Below are 22,485 nucleotides of genomic sequence, written 5' to 3'. Positions count from 1 at the left end.
GGCTCCTTGAAACTCTCTCTGTGTGTGCATGTAATCGTACCCACGAGGTCCCAGGGAAGAGACGACACGCGGAGATTTCATCTGGTGGAGAGAGCCAGCAAGCAGGAAGTGCGGGATCCCGTGATCCTGGCACTTCTGTCAGCCTCACACCTTTATTAGGGTTTCAATGGGGCGCAGTAAAAGGGGTCGGGCAGGCGGAGAGCGTGGAGAGCTGAGAGCGGAGATCATCATATGACGCATGATCTCATCGGGCTACTACTTGCGGGAGGAAGCCTCCATGTCTGGGCATAATCTTCACCTAAGGGCAGGAGCCTTTGTGTCCCTTTGTGTGGGACACCTGGTGACCGCGAGTCAGGCAGTTCATGACCCGTGACTCATGGGGGAGCGGGGGTTGGGGAGCCGTAGGCGCCTCGAAGGTCGCGAGTCGGCACCGCATGCCTAGCGCCCTTTCTACGGGTTCTGCCGGGTTCGCTGGCTCACCCCTACATCTCCCCGCTTATATTTTAGGAAGGAAGCCTAATTAGTTGGGGCAATTTAGGGGATGCTTGCCTCCCCAGGGACTTGCTCGCTGGCTGAGTTGTTTGTGCAGCATGAGGACCTGGTTGCGCGTAGGGGAAAGTCAAGGGTTTCTTTACAAATGTTACAGGCAAAGCGCAGATACACACTGAACAAGGCAAGACCCCAACAACAAGGCATACAATCAAACCAATGAAGAATTGTACAATAGCATCTTTAACCATCTCCGCAGCCAGCTCCAAAGCTACTGACCACCAGTGAGGCAACACATCGCATTTCAGATTAGATACAACATCTTGTAACTCTAACTTTCATATGAATCAACAAAATGGGAATTATCAGAGAGATTAAAACAACACATATTATGTACATTCTCACAACCTGCGATGCAGTAATAACAAATAATCAATAGCTGCACGACATCTAAAGTCGTTGACGGCGCTCTTGTTGCTCAGAGGCCAGAGCATCCAGAGCGTGGAGGTGGAATTAATGGATCAAGATACAGGCCAACCGCCAATAAGTCTTAGCGGCTGAAGGTGGCGAGTCCGGGACTCCCACCAGGGAGGTCAGCGAGGGAAACATACTCGGCTTTGGAAAGAGCGACCGCCGTCCGCAGGAAGGGTCGAGGGAAAGAGCTGGGTGATGCATGCTTTGGGCTCCTCGGGTGGAGCCTGAGGCAGGACGATGGTAAGACGGGCTAAAGCAACAAAGAGTTCCGCAGAAAGGCGAAGCCGGGATGTAGTTGAAGGTTCTTCCCCGCAAAGTCCAGAACCAGCCTTTAGGAGGAGGATGTTTCCATATGGGGAATGTCCCCGACATGCCAGTAAAGTTCCAGCTGGCCGGTCGGTGACTGGCCTCGACCAGTCTTCCTGTCCCGCCACATCAGCAATGCGGGCGCAAGTGTTGGACTCGGTTGGCGACGGTTTCTGGGTGATGAGAAAGAGCTTCAGCGGGAGGGTTTGAACAACGGTCCCTAACGGCCTTTCATGGAGTACCGGATGGACGCAGGCGCTCATGAAAGGGCTCCAGGCCCGACTTTTCCAGGAAATCTCCAGGGCCTTGCAGACAGGGAGTAGGCAGGAGCTACAAGCTTCCCACCGGTGATACCGGGCCCAGGCAGAAGGATGAGATCGCTGGCAGCTGCAGCTTAACCGGCCCCAGATGTTGACTTGGTTGGATCTCCAAAAGGGTGACCGAAAGGCCACCGCACGAGGCAGCAAAGCAGGCAGATGATGGTGACTGTGGAGTTTGCAGTGATGATCGCAAAGATGGCAGCGCAGAGACTCGGCGCCTCGGGCAGCCTTGTTGTTGCAGAAGCTCTCGAGCCCGGCCGTCGCTGTTCCTTGACGCCTCCCAGGTCATCTGGGTCCTCGCTGTTCTGCTTGGCGGCGTTCCGCTTGGGTCGCTGGACCGATCTTCCAGGGAGATCCGGCCCATCTCCGGATCGGGTTGGTTTCCCCTTCTGGTGCCATTCCATGGGTTGGCTGGACATGGTGAAGCTGGAATCCACTGGAGACTCGGTAGGAGAGGGATTGAAGCATACCCCTTCCCCAGGTTATGAGGGCGGCCCGCCAAGCTTGGTCTTGGCCTCTGGTGGGAGTGGGCCTGAGAGCAGGTTCGATTTGTTCGGGATTTCAATTCTGCAGGGGCAGGCCATGGAGGCCCCCCACCTACCACCTCCCCTTCTTTAGTTTGTTTGGGCATGGGACAGGGGGGGGCACGAAGGGCGACAACTCCTATGGGGAGTCATTTAAGGACGCCATCAGGATATGCGCCAGAGCTGGTCCGGAAATTCCTGCTAAAGATAGGGGGGGCGAGTGGACCGGCCAAGGGATTGTGGGTATGCATATCTAATTTGTAGGACAAAAGGACTTTGGGGGGGGTGCCTCAGAGAAGGGGATGCGCCAGAAGAGCAAGACAATCACACATTTGGGGAGTTGGTCTTGGGACAAAGGGCTGGGCGCAGGTTCCACCCTGGGGCAGCATACTTACCGCGGATCGCGAGAGGTTGAGGCAGGCATGGCATTCAGAATTTGGGGTCTAATTTGAAATAGAGTCTATGCTTGGCCAGACCGCCTCTAAAGGGGCGGTCTCGCCAGAGACGAATAGCCTAGGGTCTTTAATAGATTTAGAAGTGATGATAGTGCTTAAACTATAATTCTAACCTGGGGCCTGTCCTGGCAGTGCTGGGCGTACCAGGACGGGCCCAGATTTTAAATCCAGGAGTGGGCCAGTCAGCCACTGGGTCTCTCCCGCCTTGCTGGTCGGAAAATAGAACGGGCGAGAGAGAAGGAGGGTGTTCCAGAGCCGTGGGCTCTGGGGTGGAGGAGGGAAACACAGTTAGAGCCGGGTAGGGATCTCTCAACGCGGCCTGCTGGCATCTGTTCTTCTTCTGGGTAGCAGCCATGGCGTGGAGTGGATTTATCCATCCCAAATTAGAGTCGCCTTTACTTCCGACTCATGAGATCCCCTGCCCCACAAATTGACATGGATGTCCAAGATGGCGGGGCGATCAGAGCTGTCGCCAAGCCCTGGACTGCAGATCGTGATGGGCGGTGTCGGGCTCCTCGCGGGTCTGCTTCCCCACCCCCAAATGTAGCGGCAAGCCTCGGTCGGCCACTGATCAGGCCACTCGGCTGCCTCTGATGACGGTTAATACGCCGGTGTCCACAAGTCCCTTGAATGGACACCCTTCTAAAGTGAGCTCCAGGTATGGGCAGGAGCCCGATGGGCATTTCCACCGCCGCCACGGTGGGAAAGCCGGGCTGTGCCCATGCATCTGGGCTCGTGGCCTTTATTGGATCAGCTGCAGGCAGCATGGGGCAGGAGGATCAGCTGTGCGCAGCTGGTTCCACTGGGCAGCTCCTGCGGAATGTTTGTCCACACCTGAATGTGAACGGCTCCTTGATGTGTAGAGTCAATGACTCCCGGAACGACAAACAGTCCCTGCTCAGCGGTGGAGGCTTTGGGCAAGATTAACCCGACGGCCTCTGGGGTGATGGGATCGCTGTACTGGGTTGGAAACAACGAGGGATCTCATTGGGAAACTTGAGGGAAAGAGGCTGGGCGCAGGAGAGGGAGATGCCGCTGGGAGTGAGGTGGCTTGGGTTCGGCCTTGGTTCTCGGGCTGATTTAGTATTCTCCTCCTGGTCCTGGGCTGGGGAGAGAGTCTCGGTAAGAGTTTCCCCGGCTGGCACTCGCTCCTCCAGCGAAGCCCTCCCGCATCGGGGCATTTGGTCCGGGCTTCTGAGGGCCTTCGCCTCCCAGGGAGAAGCCCTCCGCCGGGTTGTAAGCCCCCCACCGCCACCTACAACTCTCCCGAAGTGTCCCCACTTGCCGCGAAAGTTGAAGCACTCGCCTTGGGCTGTCCCCGGTGGTGGAGAGTGCTGCGGCAGAAGGCTGGCCTGATGGGCAGAAGATCCGGCTATCCTGGCAAGCCTTTGCTATGTCGCCCGCCGGGTTCTTCCCCTAAGCCCGATCACCCTGGCGCACTCAGCGGAGGCTCTCTTTGGCGCAGGCGATGCCGAGGAGTTGTGTTGGGCTGCGCCGTTGTCGACACTTCAGTTCTGTAGGGCCTCCCTGGAGCCTGTTCAGGAATTCAGCGCAAGGCTCCTGGAGAGGCTTTTGCCAACGCTGGAAAAAAGCTCTGGGTCGGCTGTCCGGCAGCGGCACCTTTTACAAACGCCTTTGTAGGCGCAGGAAAGTCAGAGGCAACCTTAGCGGCATTCTCCGGCAGGACAATCTATGCCGCCGGAAGGGCGAAGCCTTCAAGAGCCATAGAGCTGGCGCCGCCAGAGGCTGCTCCTCTGCTTATGCATTGCTACGGTATTCGCTTCCCAAACAACAAATTCGCGCAGGGTTCAAGAGCATGTGACAAGTGGTTTTCCAGTCCTCCGGAACCATTATGTGATTCCGCGATGACGGCTTCCCAACATGCCTCTCACATAGGCTGGTGATCCCCACGCCCCGTGATACGGCGGAGCTCAGTGAGAACGCTATATCCTATACGATACTCAACGAATTGACGGCCCGCCCTCCCCACGGGTCAGTGTAGTGGGCTGGGCAGACGCTTTGTGAGGTCGGCATCGCTCTTCCGCCAGGGTTTCCTTCCTCTGCAGATCGTGGGTAATACACTCTGCCAGGAAGTTTTGAAACTCACGCCATTACGCGGCATTGACGGAGGTGCGTGGCTTCCAGAAACGGAGGGGAAGCGGAGCAGAAGGCGGAGCAAGAGAAGGAGGCGCCCGGGTCAGCGGTAGCACAAGCGGGAGAGTTTGGAATGAGAGGAGGAAGCAAGTGAACGGGAGTAGGACAGGCATCCTGTTCAGTGGATAGAGAAAATTCGGCTTGAAATTGAAGGTGAAAGATCAGAAGGAGGGAGATCCATGGCAAAGACACCATGGACCTGCAGGCTAATGCATACATAACACTGTCTCCACGCCAGTAGCAGCTTAATATCGGCGCCACGAGGCTCTCTATGCAGAGTGCCTAATGTTTTCCCAGTCCTTAAGATTGAATGTCCCCTTCTGGGTACCATGGACATTGCCTATCAATCTTCCTCAACCAATTCACAAGAGCTCCCCTCTCTTTACGGAGTATCTCTGCCGTGGTTTTGCTAGCGCCAGTTCGCTAACATGCTTGTCAAAAGCCGCAGCTTTGCAAGCTCTGAAGCCTTACCGCTGGTTCGATCAGACGAGAGTGTCCGGTGAACGCAGATCCCTGGATGCTCGATCCAGCCGGACGGTCGGTACCGAGGTGGTCCCTGATGCTACCGATCCAGCAGACGCATCGGCACCGAAGCCCTTTCCCAGGCGACGTAAGTCACGGGCGGAGGTTCGAGGATTCCCGGTTTCGCACCAGTTTGTAGTCGCACTCCACGCAGGTCCCAGGGAAGAGACGACACGCGGAGGTTTCATCTGGTGGAGAGAGCCAGCAAGCAGGAAGTGCGGGATCCCGCGGATCCTGGCAACTCTGCCGTATGCCTCCTCACACCTTTTTTTTTTTTTTATTAGGGTTTCAATGGGGGCGTGTAAAAGGGGTCGGGCAGGCAGGAGACTGGGAGGTCGGGAGATCGGGAGAGCGGGAGATCATCATGTGATGCATGATCTCATCGGGCTGCTACATGCGGGAGGAAGCATCCATGTCTGGGCCTAATCTTCACCTGAGGGCAGGAGCCTTTGTGTCCCTTTGTGTGGGACACCTGGTGACCGCGAGTCAGGCAGTTCATGACCCGTGACTCATGGGGGAGCGGGGGTTGGGGGAGCGTGTGCGCCCAGAAGGCCGTAGTCGGCACCGGCATGCCTAGCGCTCCTTCTACGGTTCTGCCGGGTTTGCGGGCTCACCCCTACAGTGCATGTTTTGCCAAACTGTGTATGTACCTTTTATTATTTTGTTCTTTAATAAAATTATTAAACTCAAATTCTGGTTTCCTGCATCTTTTTAAAGGGAGAACCCTTGAAAAGCATAGGTGGAAAAGATTCCAGTTACCCCTTCACTCACAATGCAAGGTCAGTTCCCATTAATTCCCCAATGTAAAACAAGATAGGCCCCACTAATTTGCGTAACAAGGCTGGATATCACAGTGGCTTAAAATAATCACTCTATTAAAACTTTTAACCTATGTTGATTTTCAAAAAAGTCCGATATGACTCCAAGGCCGATTTTGTACACCAAAATTGCCCCTCTATTGGCACGGGGAATGCTCTGATGCAATAGGGAGTTTTGCAGAGCCCGTGGTGCTGCATCGTGGCTGCTCTGTTTCTGCCCCGGAGCCACCCTGCGGCAATGGCTTTGCTCTGCAAATTTCCTGAACAGCAAAGGTTGAGGTCCTTTTGAATGCCCCTTTGTTGCTTGGGAGGTTTCCGCCGCTGTGCAAAACTCCCCTGTAGCAGAAACAGGGACAGTTTCCCACCTTGCCGCTCTGCCCCATCCTACCAATGGACAAGTGCTGCGAAGCGGTGCCCTCCTCTCTCCTTGCAGTGAAAAAAAAAACGGAGGGAGAAACCTTGGTTTTTACACAGGAGGGCGAAACCTTGGGCAGAAAAGTGGCGTGTGCAGGCACCGCAGATGGTAGGGCAGCATTTCTCTCGCACACGCAAGAATTTTAGATTCAGAGTCATGTAAAACTAAAATGAGTGGGGGGAATGGGGCAAGATTCAGCCAATCCTAATGCAGGAAACGGAGGCTGCCCGCACATGCATGAAAAAGACTATGGAAGAGCTAGCTTAAGTGGTGCTTATGAGAAAGCCCCAGGCTTGTGGGGAACCATTCGGGGCTTCCCTCACCAGCCCTGACTCGAGCAAAGGAAAGAGCCAGGCAGCTGTGGGGAACTACAAGCAGGATGAGAAGCCCTGCAGCAGGTACACTCCCGTCTAAGCCACAGAGCATTTAGAAAGTGCAAAATCTGCCCAAGTAGTTCATTTGACAAACAAGCAAATATAAATCATTGATAGAGATCATCAGAAAGAATTATTATGCAACATGGAGAAGAAACTACTATCATAGTGGAGAGAGAGTTCTGTGGGAAAAGTTGCATTTTGGTGGCCAAATAGTTTTTAAGTATTTGCCTAGCGGCCCAAGCCAAATTATGTCCAGTTCACCTCCACTCACTTTGCCATGCTTATTCTCCAAGTGAGCTGATGTTTAAGACAATTTTGTATGATGCCATCATCCTATATGATTACTAAGACTTTCTGTTGCCAGTTGTATGATATCATTTGCTATAGTGACAATCTGAATAAACTGGGGTGCCCCAGTTTGTATCCTGAAGGCTTAGTTGGTATTTCTGTTGCTCAAAGGATTCAGCAAAAAAAAAAAAAATCCTGAGCAAAAGAAGTGCCTGCAAGTATTGTGATCACCCCTTTGCCGTTCAACTGGTATATAAAGCTATAGAGAACCAAAGAAAAAATAAATCTTAATCATTATTCAGCCACAAACTACCTGTTAGTTTTGTCCCTTGTTTGTGAGCTAGGAAAAGACAATGATCCCCCCCCCCTGCTACAGGGTTAAAGGTGTTTGGAAAGAAGGATCACTGCTTTCAGTACATATATTCAATCAACTTTTATCTGGAAAATACATTTTGAAGATTTTATGTTGTTTCAAAAATGTCTCCTTCCCCCACCTTGCTTCCCAAGGCCCGCAGGTCTTGGGAAGCAAAGTTCAGGTAATGATGCTGGATGCCTGACTGAGCATGCTCAGTCCAGCACTCAGGATCAGCTATCTTCCCCCCACCCCCATTTCCCAAGACCCATAGGTCTTGGGAAAAGTGCAGGGAATGATTCTGCATGCCTGCAAGGGCTGAGACAGGGAAGAACAATCTTTCTCTACCTCTAGGGTCCCAGCCCAAAAGGACTGAGACAGGAGAGGCAGGGTGTGTGTGCCCCCCCCTCCTCTGGTGTCCCAGCCTGAAAGGGCTACACAGGAGAGGCAGGTAGTATGATCTTCTCAGCCTGGAATGTAAGATTGCCCTCCCCACTGCATCTCCTGTCCCAGATGGAATGCATGGCAATTGGCTAGGTGTTCATCATTGCCAAAAGGTCTATCCTTAGGCAATTATATCTTACGCTATCAGGGTAGCAATCAGAAGTTCAGATCAAATCTATTGAAAGCTAGCATTACAGGGATCCATTCTTGCAGAAAAGGACTGTTTTTCCAAAAATATAACAATGAGTGAGGGCGCCAAAACAGAAGATAGATTTGTTTGGGGAGCTGTTTTGTTTGCTTGCTTTTTGCCATCAAATCATGCTTATGGAGATTTGATGGGGGTTTTTAAAGCAAGAGATGTTGAGAAGTGATTTGCCATTGACTACCTCCATGTCAGAACTCTGTCATTCTAGTGTTCTACCATCCTAATACTAACTAAGGTCAGGGCTGAGAGTGTGTGACTGGTCTAAGGTCACCCAACAAGCTTCCATGACATGAGTGGGAACTTAAACCTAGGTTTCCAAGGCCTTAGTCTAACACCTTAACCACTATGCCATGCTGGCTTTCACAGAAGATAGCTAGTGAGCATAAATAGCCTGTGAGTGTCCAGTTAGTTTATCCACAATTATTATCTTTTTGCTTGATCACCGTGGGAATATAGCCTCTGTTTTCAGTTAATGAAACTCTTTGAACAGTTCAAATACATCCATGTACAATATATTTTCATAGGAAGAGAAGGCTAAAGCCAATATAATAGCCATAATCAATCATCTATGTTCCGCTGAGCTGGCTAGTGGCAAGCGGGGGACCTGATCTGAGAGTTCTTCTCTGTTATACTTTTGCCAGATAAAAGCTACATATGCACAAAATACCTTGGTCAACTATGCAAATTAATTGACTTCATAAAAGACAAGGTCAAAGAAGCAAAGAAGTCAGAAGAGCATTCTTGAGAACTAGAGAGCACTTCTTAGGGCTCCTAGAAGTGGTTTCAATTAAGAAAATAATAATGGGCAGAAACCATGATGATTAGAACCCCTGGATGTCAGTATTCATTGAAATTTCTCATCCTGAATAATCACACAGTACATATTTTACAAAGGCCTATATTCTAGAGGGGTAGGCATGGAATCTCTTAAAGCAAAAGTGCACTAAATAAAGGCCATTTAATCTGATGTAACTAAGGAAGTGGACTGTAGACCATGAAAACTTATGCCACAATAAATCAATTCAATCTTTAAATGATCACAATTGCTTTTTTTGAGGATCTCAGTTCCACCACCTAACAATGAAATCATCAATGAAAGACAAATGATGAACAATCCAGATCCCATCTTTCCCTGTGCCAGTGAAATCTGGTCAATTCTCCAAAAATGAAAGTAGATACAAACTGGTTTGGTAAGAATCAGGACCTTATGAACACTGTTTCATGGTCCCCACTGCAGCTTCTGCCCCCTTGTTCCCAGAAACGCAGCAGCCATGCAGGAGTCCTCACTGTTGGCGGATCAAACACATGATCTGCTCTGGGGCTATCCTGATTGGCTGCTGCGTTGTGCTGGGGCGGGAATTTTTTTCACTTTCAAACTGACGGATCCACATCTGCGTGAGCATGTACAGAATGACTCTACGTGGAGACGAAGAAATGGGCGATTAAAACAAAGCATTGTTTCCACGCACCTCCATGTACTCAGATCCACGTGGATACGACATGTAGCACTGCTTTGTATTGCTTTCTACTCAGTCAATCAGTCAAAACCATCTCCATGTTGCTTCGTATCCATGTGGATCTCCGGTCCGCGAAATTAAAAAAAAAATGCACAGCCCACTGCATCCTGATTGGATGGGAGGCTCCATGTCACTCGCAAGGATGGGTAGTTCAAATCTGGATTCAAACCCCCCCCCCACCTTCCCCACTGCTCCAGATTGCCCACATATTTTTCAAAAAGGTCTACTTTCTTCCAGGTTCTAAAATAACACATGCTGGGGTGGGGGGAAGGGCCAGAAACGAGATGAATGTGCATTCGGTGCTGGTGAAATGGGGAGTTCTGCAGGAAACCTGGATATTTGGAGTGACGAGCACACATCTAATCATGAGTGGGGAATCGACCAATGAGGAAGATACTCATTAGGAAGTGATTTTTGCATCACTGCAATTCTCTGTAGTTAAAGGGAGATCTCACCACAGTGCTGATGGAGCAGCAAGGAGAGCTACTGAAAGAAGTCTTTTGAGATGCCTTCTGGGGTTTTTTTGTTCTATTCACTGGGTCAGAGCTCTTTCACAGGATATTGGTCATCTGCTGCTTTGGTCCTATTTTTAAATTAAGTTAAAAAGCTGATTGGAACATTCCCATTTGGCCTCTGTAGCAAGTATTACAAAAGGAGGCAGCTAGGAGGCAACATCTGGGATTTCCAAGTACTTAATCTACTACTTTAATTAAGAAGACAGGTCTGGTTTAACATAGTTGACTTATGATGAACCGGCAGGGTTTTCAAGGCAAGGGATGTTAGGAGGTGATTTGCCTGCCTCCATTGGGCTGACTGACGGGCCCAAAGTCACCCAGCAGGCTTCATATGGCAGAGTAAGGAATCAAACCTGGTTCTCCAGAGTAGAGTCCATCATTCTTAACCACTACATCACACCGGCCCTTTCCGCACGGGCGTTTTATGGCGGCCTGGGGACAGCAAAAACGTCGTCCCCAGGGAGCCATTCACACAGGAGGTGCAGCTGCTGTGCAGCCGCGCCGCCCTCACGCCGCCCGACCAGCGCGAAGCCGGCGTTTCCAAACCTCACTGGGCAAGCGAGGTTTCCTGAAAATGCCGGCTTCCAGGCGCCTCCCCCCCACTCCCCCCCCCTGCACTTTGTTTCATCTGTTCCCCGCTCCTTTCTGGCGATCGCCGAGGGCCTGGGACGATCGCCCCTGCCCTGCTGTATGCGGAAGCAGGCATGCAGGGCCAGGGGGGGCGTGTCTCCAGGCCTCGCCGACGTGCCGGAGGGCCAGGGACACGCCGGGTCGGCTTCTGGCGACGGCATATGCTCATGCTCGCCGGGGTTTGCTCCGTTCGTTAGTTTCTGGAACCGCTTCAGGTTAATCGGTCCCAGGGGGGTTGCGCCGACCCAACCCCCATCGATGCCGTGCAGAAACGGCCACCGACTCTCAGATCAGTCTACTGTACTTTCCAGCAGCCACTGTCCCGGGTCTCAGGCTGAGGTCTTCCTGCTGCCACATAGTTTAATTGGAAATGCTGGGAACTGAACCTGAGTCCTTCCACATGCCAAGCAGATGCTCTACCACAGTTCCTCTTAAGTGCACTACAATATGAACAAAATTACAGTCAAACTGAATATTTTGGAAAATATGTGCAACATTTTCATGGAGCCCAGATACAAAGTACCTCTAGGAAAATTCGTTTGGGGAAGCAAAAGGATGGGAAAGACCACTATTAGGAAAACAAAGGCTTCACTCAATTATATACATTAAATACATACTTTACAGAATGAAAGTAAATCCTGTTGCTTTTAATATATTTATCTTCTTAATAAATCTGTATGTTGTGAGAATTCTCTTCAGAAAAATAAAAGATTATAGCAACTTTTTTCAATAACCATGACAACTCTATTATTTCCTTCCATTCCATCTTCATTATTTAGCAGACTGGCCTACTCTTCACATGCAGCAAAGAATGAAACCAGACCTACAGATGTGGAAGAAGGAGGGGGTAGAATGGACTATACCACTGAACTCTGCAGGTGATGCAGTCCAATGCTGAATGCTCTATCATATTAAAAAAAAAACACCACTCCATGGAAATAGCAAACTATCACATCAGAAAAAAAGTTCTACCCCCTCTTTATGCTTAGTGTTCTGGCAGAATGTCTGCAATGAGTTTTTAATATCAAGGAACATTCGAAACTCTGAACCTCCAGCTGTAGTCTGGCATGGTAGAGTTTATTCTACCATTTCAAAATCTCACCACCTGATTGTGTTGCATATGTAAATGAACCCTGAAATAATGGAATTAATCTGTTTTCCATTGGCTCCTTCCACACACGCAAAATAATGCATTTTCAAACCACTTTCACAACTGTTTGCAAGTGGTTTTTGCCATTCCGCACAGCTTCAAAGAGCACTGAAAGCAGTTTGAAAGTGCATTATTCTGCATGTGCGGAATGAGCCCATTATTTGGTCTCTTTCATCAACAGTAAAGACTTTTTTGTTTCATTTTGCATATCTCCAAGCTCCATCATTAGCTCTCTTCCCTGGGTCTGGCATACTGGTAGTTTGTTTGTGTCTTTTACTGAATTATTTTTCAATTATAAATGTTTAATTGTTCATATGTTTTTATGTGCATCACCTTTGAAAACCTGATCATGTGGAAAGGTGGCATAAAAGAGCTTATATAAATAAAAGTATTTTCTTTAAAATAAATACTCTTTGCTGTTGTTTCTGCCTCTGTCTCCACTCTTGCTTTCCGTTGCTGCTGTGACTTCTCCTCCCTCCTCTGTGTTATTATTAACACAAATGAGGCCAAGGGCCATTATTTTAAAATGTCTATATATAGATATGCAGCTCAAAGCAGGAAGTACATGGCTGCATTTGAAGTCCATTTGTGAGGGGCTTCTAGACTTATGCCTGAGGTCCAGTCATTATTCCACCTTTATAGGGCTGTCAATCCCAATTTGGGAAATTCCTGGAGATTTTGGGACAGTGCCTGGGGAAGGCAGGATTTGGGCAGGGAAGGCTGCTCAGTGTGGATGTAATTCCAGAGAGTTTGCTCTTCAAACTTGCCATTTCCTTCAGGGAAATCAATCCCTATAGTCTGGAGATCAGCTATAATCCTGGAAGAAGTCTAGGCTGTTCCCTGAAGTTGGTAACTCGATGTTTTTTTATCAGGTCTCTATATCTGATATTGTTTATTAATCTTCTGCAATATAATCTTCCCCATAATTTGACAAGATGCAGATTAGTTCAGAGTCAATATTAAAGCAGAATCTTTTTGTCTTCCAAATCAAATACCCATTGAAGAACTGTAAAGCATCTTTCTATAGTGCAATAAAAGGTTTCTTGTATCAAGCTATTACATTACAGAAATATGCATAGTGCTTTATTTATAGATAGGGTTGCCAGCTCCAGAGTGGAAAATATCTGGAGATTTTGGGGTACAGCCAATATGCCTTCCTCAGTGGTACAAATTGTTAAAATGCGTGTGATAAATTAAAATGATTCAAAATACAAAACACAGCATTTCTGACTAAACCTTAAAAACCTCAGAACTCAGTTCTCCAGTGATGTGTCAATTACACTGGCTACCTTCTTGCTTCTGGGCCCAATTCAAAGTATAGGTTATGATTGTTAAAGCTCTTCATGGATGATAACTGATCCTTATGGAGCCATTATAAAAAGGGTTGCCAAAAAGTGGGCTGGAGAATTCCTGGAGGTTTGGCTTTGGCGTCTGAGGAGGGCAGGGTTTTGGAGTGGAGGGATCTCAGTAGGGTATAATGCTGTACAGCCTACCTTTAAAGCAACCATTTTCTCCAGGGCAACTGATCTTTGTTATTTGGAGATCAGTTATGATTCCAGGAGATCACTAGACTCCATCTAGAAGTTGACAACTCTACTTCTAAATCAACCAAGGTGTGCTACCACTGGACAAACTACTAAAACAAAAGGAAGGGGACCTCAACACACACACAAAAGCCAAAAAGGTTGTCAAAAAGTCTAATAATATAATGAAAACCAATAGGTTACATATGATAAATTAATAAAACTTTACTACATTACAATAGTGAATAATTTTCATTAAAACCAATTAAAACCAATTTTCATTAAAACCATTAAAACATTAACAAAATCAGAAACAATATCAGTTCAGAGGCAATAGTAAAACAGAGGCCCCTTCCGCACACGCAAAATAATGCGTTTTCAAACCACTTTCACAACTGTTTGCAAGTGGTTTTTTTTATTCCGCACAGCTTCAAAGAGCACTGAAAGTAGTTTGAAAGTGCATTATTCTGCATGTGCGGAATGAGCCAGAATCTTTTTGTCTTCCAAATCAAATACCCATTGAAGAACTGTAAAGCACCTTTCTATAGTGCAATAAAGGGTTTCTTGTATCAAGCTGTTACATTAAAGTAATATTCAAACTGCTTTATTTATAGATAGGGTTGCCAGCTCCAGAGTGGGAAATATCTGGATATTTTGGGGGTATAACCAATACTTCTTCTTCAGTGGTACAAATTGTTAAAATGCATGTAATAAATTAAAATGATTCAAAATGCAAAACACAGCATTTCTTACTAAATCTTAAAAACTGTAAAAAGACAAAGAAGAAATGGGGGAAAGGAAAAAAATTATTTAACTTAATTATTGAGTGAGCCGTATATAAAATTTAAAAATATAATTTCTAAAATTGCTTATCTATATTACTCACATACACAATAAGTAAAACCAGCTCATTAAGTAGATAATCCATCTTCATTACTGGAAGAGATCAGAACCATCAAGTATCATTTTACAGATTGTTGTTATACCTGTTCCAAATATCTAAGACATCATGATAAAGATTCATTAATACAAAACATGCAAATCAATTTAGAAAAGAAAAATGAGAATTAAGAAAGAAATTCTTGTAGAAAACTAAAGAAATTTACCTCGATTAAGCAAGGTCAGAATGAATGGTATGTATATCCAGATTCAGGAAGCAAGATAATAATTCCCACTGCTATCATATATGTTACTTATATTATGCAGTGACAGGATGAAAGGTGATACAATACATGAATGACTGTCACAAATATGTATATTTTAACAATTTGTACTACTGAGGAAGACCTATTGGCTGAAACATTTTTTGGTTTTAATGAAAATATTTAACTATTTGTAATGCATTAAAGTTTTGTTAATTTGTTGCTGCAACAGATCCCCCCCCCCCCCACACACACACACACATACCTCCTATACTTCTTCAGCAAGGAAATCACTCACTCATCTTATTACTGCCTTTTCCCCATCATGGACAAAGGTGCTTCTGAAATATGGTAGCACAAGGTTCAAAGCACTTTCCCTCAGACCTGTAACACACACCCGAATGTGAAGGATGCCCACTAACTTTTATTTTCCTTCCCAGGCACTCCCCTAACTAAGGCACACTAAAGTAAATATACCAAGGCAGAAGTAAACTTAAACAGCAACAAAGATTTATTTAACAGGCAGAGGATATTGGAAATGGAGGAATAACAATTGAGAGATGGATGTATGAGGCAAATAAGGCAGGAGGCAAAATATATTCTAGAGTTTCTGATTTCAGCACAGCACTTAAGATTATTCAGTTACAGTTCAGCTTAGATGTTAGTTTCATAGATGTTACTCAGTTTGTACAGGTCCTTTATCTAAAATGGTACTGGCTTGTGGTTTCTACACACAGGTCCTAATATCACAGTATCCTCACTCAGCCTTCCCATTAGAAAAACCCTCAAAAAGAAAACATAAATTATCCACTGAGGAAAACTTAAAGCAAATCCCTATACCCCAGGCACACTGAAACTTTTCTGTACTTAAAATATATTCCCATCATGGTTTATATGGCCATTTCACATGGCCCTCCAATAAACTTTTCCCTTCAGCACACTTGGTCTGTGTATAATCGCTTTCTCCCAGCACTCAGACTGATTGCAATAGTTTCTGTCACACACTTTGACAGAACTATTCCCTCAGAGATGTTTAGTTTTCACTGAGTTAAGGTCAATTCCTCACTGGTCAAAAAGCTTGTGTTAACAAAGTGAACAAACCCGGTTTGGGGAAAACTTACCCATGGTATTGTGGTTGAACCAGGTTTCCTCTTAGCGCGCACTTTTCTGGGACCTTCTGGATGGAAGTAGGCCTTTTGAATGAAGTCAGGATCAATCCGGATTGGAGAGGAGCAGTGGGGAAGATTGGTGGCTGAATTTCCCGACGTGTGTGACATGAAACCTCCCAGCCAATCAGGGCGCAGTGGGCTGCACGCAATGCCCGCACAGCCCTTTTTTTTAAAAAAAACTTTTGGAGCCAAAATCCACGTGGAGACGTGGAGACACGGGGCCAGTTCTGAATTATTTTTCCCTGCAAGACAGTCTAAACCAATGTTACACCTCATATCCACGTGGATACGAGGAAACAAACCATAACGGAGGCGGGACATTGCTTTAAATGCCTGTTTCCCTGTTTGTGTTTACAGTTCTTCTGCGCATGCTTGCGCAGATGTAGATTTGACTGGTTGAAAATTTTTTTAAAAATCCCACCCCAGCACAACGCAGCAGTCAATCAGAAAAGCCCCTGAGCAGATCGCACTGTACATCCACGACCAATGGGGAATTCTGCCTGGCTGCTGCGCCTCCTGGAGCAGGGGTTGTTTGGTGGCCACAAGCTGCAGTGGGGACCATGAAAGCGCAATCAAAAGGTCCCGAATCAAAACAAACCGGTTTGTATCTACTTCAATTTTTGTAGTGAGGAATCGACCTAATACAGACAGTTCTTATCAGCAGGAAGCTCAAGATCAAAAGCCTCTCAAATTGTACTGATAATGGAGTTAATCTCCCCCCTGTATCACACTGTTACTTGCCTATCAGAGTGCAGAAGGCCACAGCCAATCAGGTGGCTCCCCTGTTCTTGGGCTTTGTGCGCCACACTGAAAGTAAACCATTTTTTCTTTGACAGAACTGCACTTTAAATTACCTTTTCCTTTGCAGTTTGTCACCATTGCATATAACCTATTGGTATTCATTCTGTTATTTTTGTCTATCTTCTTGGTTAACTTCCAGCAGCTGTGCTGACATAAGGAAAGCTAAGAAGAATGAGCTCAAATGATCTGGCACTGACCCTTACATAAAGGAGGGATATTGCCTCCTGTGTTTGCTCCTGTTAACATCTCACCTTGTCTTGCCTTACTTCCATGGCAAGGCCTTTATGTTCCCCTCTGCTGTTTGTGCATTTACAACATGTGAATGTTGTTAATACAGGTTAAGATGTCCAAGAGAAATGGAATGTATAAGTACATACAAGCCAATGTAGCATTAACATTCACATCACACAAACAATTAAGCTATGTATGAAAATACTCAATGTCCATAGTGCTCTGCTAGTATTAGCAATAGCTTGTGCATCTTGCAGGGAGGATGCAAAGCTTCCACACATTATTCTTGTCATACATTACCCATCTCAGCACACCCTTTGCATGAGACTCCCTCAAGTCCCATACTAAGGACAATGTCATCCTATCTGAATTTGGGCATACAACCTCCAAACAGCTATGCCCAGCATTGCTGCAGCAAATTAGCCTGATGTCTGTCTGAATGAGTGTACCCATGTTGAATGTTTGTTCCAGTCCACATACAGTCTCTGATGACACCTTTTAAAAATTAATAATAACATTAATTTATAATAAAATAAAATTAATAATAAAATAAAGCTTGCCCTTGCAGCTCCTTATCACTCCACAGATCAGAGATATAAAAGCTGCACTTAAATGGAGCTTTAATGTACTGTACTATAAGGTACTGTAATACCTGGAGGGGTGGGTTGTAAATTTCCTGCACTGTGCAGGGGGTTGGACTAGATGATCCTGAAAGTCCCTTCCAATTCTATGTTTATATCTGGATCTCTATCAGACTATTGTTCAACCCTGTGCATCAAAGACATTGGAACATCTCCATATTTTCAAACAGCTTATGCTCTGGATAGTGCATTTTTTATCCTTTGACTTGACATTAAAGTGAATGTTTTGTAGCAACTACTGTACCTTGGAAGTCCTCAGCCAACAGCAATTGTAAAGGTTTTAAGGGTGTTGTTTCAGACAGCTCCATTCTATTTGAAAACCGTTCTCCTCTAGTTATTGTCTAGTTTTTGAATTTAGAGTTGGCAAACTGGTTGCTGTATGTCTTTGAGGTATATGGAAATTGATGATGAAAGTGTCTAGTGTAACTCGAAATATAATTTGATGAAAACTGAAGCAGTGAACTGTGAGAAACTGTTAAATCAGTGTCATCAAACAGTGCTTGAAAAATAATGACAGAGAAATACTACCAGCACATATGAGAAATGCCAGGCAAAGACTGTGAAATAACATTGCAAATGAAAAAATTAAGGACATGTATAACATCTATTTTTAAACTATTATTCAAACAAACTAATACCAATCCCCTTCCATCCAGAAAATGCAGCAGAAAATTCCCTTCCAAGTTTGTTTTTGGTAGATGGTGGCAGCATCACATCTTGACAAAACTGCTGAGTTGCAGTGCTGGACACCCATCCTGGTTGGAGAGAAAATACACAGCCTGTTTACCTAACGAGAACCTTTGTAGTGGCTGATTTGAATTCATGCTTGTTATTTAGACATTCAGGCAACAAAAAGGAATGGAAATAAACCATTCATTATAGTTTAAGAATAACATTACAAAGAAGGCTGAAACATCAGCAATAAGAAGATGACATCTTAATGTTAGTTTAAAAAAACATATATTACTTTATAAGCTGGCACTGACTATATAGTTGGCAGCCTAGGTAGCATGTTTAATTTTTATTGCTAAATAGAGTCAAACTAGTACAATTCACGAAATTAAAAGAAAGGAATCCTGGTTTCTTTCTTTCTTTCTTTCTTTCTTTCTTTCTTTCTTTCTTTCTTTCAATAAAGTTAATAAAAATTATCAATTGTTTTTTTTTCAAGAGTGGTAAAGATTCCGCTTTATCAGTGTTTAGTTGGCAGCATACCTCAGGAAAGGACTATAAGCCTGTATTTTTAAGACATGCCAGAAAATGTCTACCAGTAGATTACAAGAGAGACAGAGACAGCTGGAAGGACTGGAGCCAGGGCTCTGATTTTCATGACAGTGTCACACCTAATGCAAAGAGAATGCAGATGATAAACTGTGAGCTATGTATGCTATTTTTTTTGTTGGCTGTTTTGCAGTGCAAGAAAAAAACTTCAGTACGTTGATAGGAAAATAAAATAAAATAAGGGAGAAAAACTTTAGTGTTGATCAAACAACAAAATTACTACCAGTATCAAGTTAAGTAAAGTCATAAAATTAATATTTCTTTTTATGTGTTTATTGAAATATGCCAATTTTCAAAAAATGTATTCATGTACGTGGAAATATTGAATTTAGTGGAGCCTTGGCAAATTAAAAAACTCAATACAAGACACTATATTTTCTTTTCAAACAGGCATCAAACTTACATAAGAATAGATATGTGCTGGATTTCCAAAACTCTGCTTACAAACCTAGGCCCTTTCCACACGGGCCTAATACAGCGCCCTGGGGACGGCAAAAACGCAGTCCCCAGGGAGCCGTTTGCTTGGGGGGGGGGGCGCTGCTGCTTTGCAGTCGCACCGCCCTCGCTCCTCCCGAGCAGCGCAAAGCCACCGTTTTCCCACCTCGCTTCCCAAGCGAGGTTTACAGAAACCGGCAGCTTCCAGCCACTGCCATGCGAATGGCAATGGCTGGAAGGCGCCTTCCCTCCCCCTGTGCCCGATCGACCTATCTGCTTTGCAACCGTCCAGCACGTCGCCGAGGCTTGGGGACACACACCCCTGCCCTGCGACACCGGAGCGGTCGCACAGGGCGGGAGCGTGTCCCCTGGCCTTGGCGACGCGCTGGATGGTCGCAGAGCAGGTAGGTTGATTGGACAACGGCGTTCCGCGACGCTGTCTTCCCCACCGCAACCAGGACCGTTCATGTGAACTGTCCCAGGGGGGTTGGGTCGGCGTCATGTATGCCGACCCAACCCCCATCATGGCCGTGCGGAAACAGCCCTAGAGAAGATTGATATACTGCTGAAGACTTTTGTGGATCACAATCCAAAAGAAATGACAAGGAAATGGGACAAGACTGGAGGAAGAAAATGGAGATTGCAACCTTTTGTTGCAAGAAGATATCTGGGAGAAATGTAAGAAAGTTTAATTCTTTAAAATCAACAGGGCTGAAGGAATCTAGTATTACAATTTGGGAAATAAGCAAAGCTTATATGGAAGGAAAATTAATCGCAATAGCTGCAAAACAGAAGAAATAATGGAACAAACAAAGTATATTCTAAAAAGAATGAGGTCATTGGAAGAAAATCATTTTAAAAATTGAATAAGAAAACTCAGAAGAACGTTAAGCACTTAAAAACTCAATTGAACTTGTTAAAAACTGAAGAATGCAAAAAAATGAGATTTTTTGAAATAAATACATTTTGAACATGTGAATAAACCAGGAAGATTTTAGTCCACTATTTAAGGGGGGAAAAAACTGAAAAAAGACAATTATTGTAATAAAGAGAGGATGACATTAAGAATAAGATTGGGTGCCTTTGTTGTTGCCAGAGCCGCGGCGTGGGCGGCGAGGCTGGGGCTCGGTGGTGGCGGCAGGATGCGATGGGCTGCCAGGCAGGCCGGCCAGGCCCCTTGATGGGGAGGCAGCCGCAGGGCCTGCAGCCCGGCTGGGCCATGTCTGCCCCGCCCCGCCCCCACCCCCACCCCACTTGGCCCTCATCCCACTGCTGCTGTTGCTACTGCTGTCCCCACCGCCCCCCGCTCATGCCTCCAACCCCCTCACTCCCCCGCCACTCCCCAACTGCGCTGCCCACACCAAGGCTGCTGCTGCCGGACACGGCAGCAACTGCTCAGAATTAAATGTAAAAGAATTAGATGCAAGAGTATTATCATGTAAATATGGGGGTGTTTGTAAGGAAGAAGGAGAGAATTTGAAATGTGCATGCCAATTTTAGTGTCACACAAATTATATTTTTGTTTGTGGCTCAAACAGAGACACTTACCAAAATGAATGCTTCCTCAGGGCTGCTTGCAAGCATCAGAAAGAGATAATAGCTGTCATGAGGGGACCTTGTTACTCTGATAATGGCTGTGGATCAGGAGAAGGAGAGTATGAAGAATCTGGAACAGAAGTTCTCAGAAAACATTCCAAGTGTGGAGTTTGTGGATCTGATGGAAGTTCCTATAACAACCCCTGCTTTGTTCAAGAAGCATCTTGTATGAGACAGGAACAGATTGATATCAGACTAATTGGCCATTGCTCAGAATCCAATGACACAGGCTCATTGGAGAAGAAGGATGAAGGCATTCAGTATCTGCCAGATGTGAAAGATGCAAGTGATCAAAGAGAAGACATCTATATCGGAAACCACATTCCTTGCTCTGAAAGCTTCAATGGCTATTGCATCCATGGGAAATGTGAATTCATTTATTTTACCCAGAAAGCTTTCTGCCGGTGTGAATCTGGATACACAGGACCACATTGTGACAAGGCGGACTTTAGCATACTTTATGTTGTCCCTAGTTGGCAAAAGCTGACACATGTCCTCACTGCAGCAATCATTGGAGCTGTCCAAATTGCCAACATTGTTGCCGTCCAAATTGCCATCATTGTTGCCATTGTAATGTGCATAACCCGGAAATGCCCCCAAAACAACAGAGGATGATGTCAGAAGCAAAATTTAGGCCACTTTACTTCAGACACGACATCCAGAATGGTTTAGCATGATTTTTATACCCACATTGATCATGTGATGTACAATTTTATTGTCTTTTTTCCAAAAAGAATGGAAATATTTATTTCAGAGGTCTCATTTTTTGGACTTTTTAAAGTGTAGCTGTGCTTTTGTTGTATTCCCAACGCAGTTAAAGCTGTGGACAGCTCTAGTAATTTGTCATTTCACAATTTGAAGGATACAGTAGTTTAATTTTCCTATACTGGTATCACATGGTTATAACAGGCTCATGGTTTACACATTGAATGTAATTTTTTTTTGAGAACAGAGACATTTCACCAGTGGTTGTAGAACAAACAAATGGAGCTGGTCATGTTTCCAAGTGAACCAGGCATGACCGAAGGGCTAACGATGTTTACAGTCTATTTTTCTTACAAGGAACTAGAAGACACTGTGTTTTAAAACTGTAGATATTTAAATGTTTTTGGAAGTTAGTAAATGATTTTTAGATGCTGCCAATTGCATGAATTGTGAAGATGTGTACTTATACGTAGCTGTAACATATTTTAACATGTACCGACCGTGTCAAAGCATCACTGTTGTCATAAATATTTGACACTTTATTTTTAAATTGTAAAAAAATTGATAATATACATTTCATAATTGGAAATATTGCCCAGTAAAGCAAAGGCCATTTGTGCTACAGAAACAGGTCTAAGTTAGACTTGTGTACTGCTTTTTTTAAAAAAAACATTGTGTTGAAAAACCAAACTTACAGAAATGGGGTCCAGTCTGAATATATCCCTGTTCAAAATGCTTTCATACTTATTACAGTTTTCTAAAGAGGATAACTGTTTTCACATCAGCAAATATAAATTGTATGGTCTTTGTGATTAAAATGCAAAACAAAAGAAAGAAAAAATATTAAAGATTTGTGCTCTTATCTAGATTATTGTCAAGAACTAAGATCACATCGTATTCAAACACGAGGCTTCTGGTTGTAGGTATATTAATAGAAAGTAGTTGTTTGGAACATGCAGAGCTAAAACGTAACTAGGGTGTGTTACAGCTGTTCAGCCTGTAGTTTTAG

The 22,485-nt window shown here is 45.4% G+C and overlaps 1 protein-coding gene across 1 annotated transcript; it reads left to right on the top strand.

The window, feature by feature from the left end:
• Positions 1 to 1,784: 1,784 nt before the first annotated feature.
• On the top strand, positions 1,785 to 21,443 carry LOC125426325 (tomoregulin-1-like). Its single transcript, XM_048484585.1, is given in 3 exon segments — positions 1,785 to 1,964; positions 5,092 to 5,332; positions 20,272 to 21,443. Coding segments are annotated over 3 exon segments (1,593 nt in total).
• The last annotated feature ends 1,042 nt before the right edge of the window (positions 21,444 to 22,485 follow it).

This window comes from Sphaerodactylus townsendi, linkage group LG02 (genome assembly GCF_021028975.2).
Source record: "Sphaerodactylus townsendi isolate TG3544 linkage group LG02, MPM_Stown_v2.3, whole genome shotgun sequence".
NCBI classification, from domain to species: Eukaryota; Metazoa; Chordata; class Lepidosauria; order Squamata; family Sphaerodactylidae; genus Sphaerodactylus; species Sphaerodactylus townsendi.
Note: the sequence above shows the minus strand (reverse complement) of the source record. Positions and strands in the feature narration are given on the sequence as shown.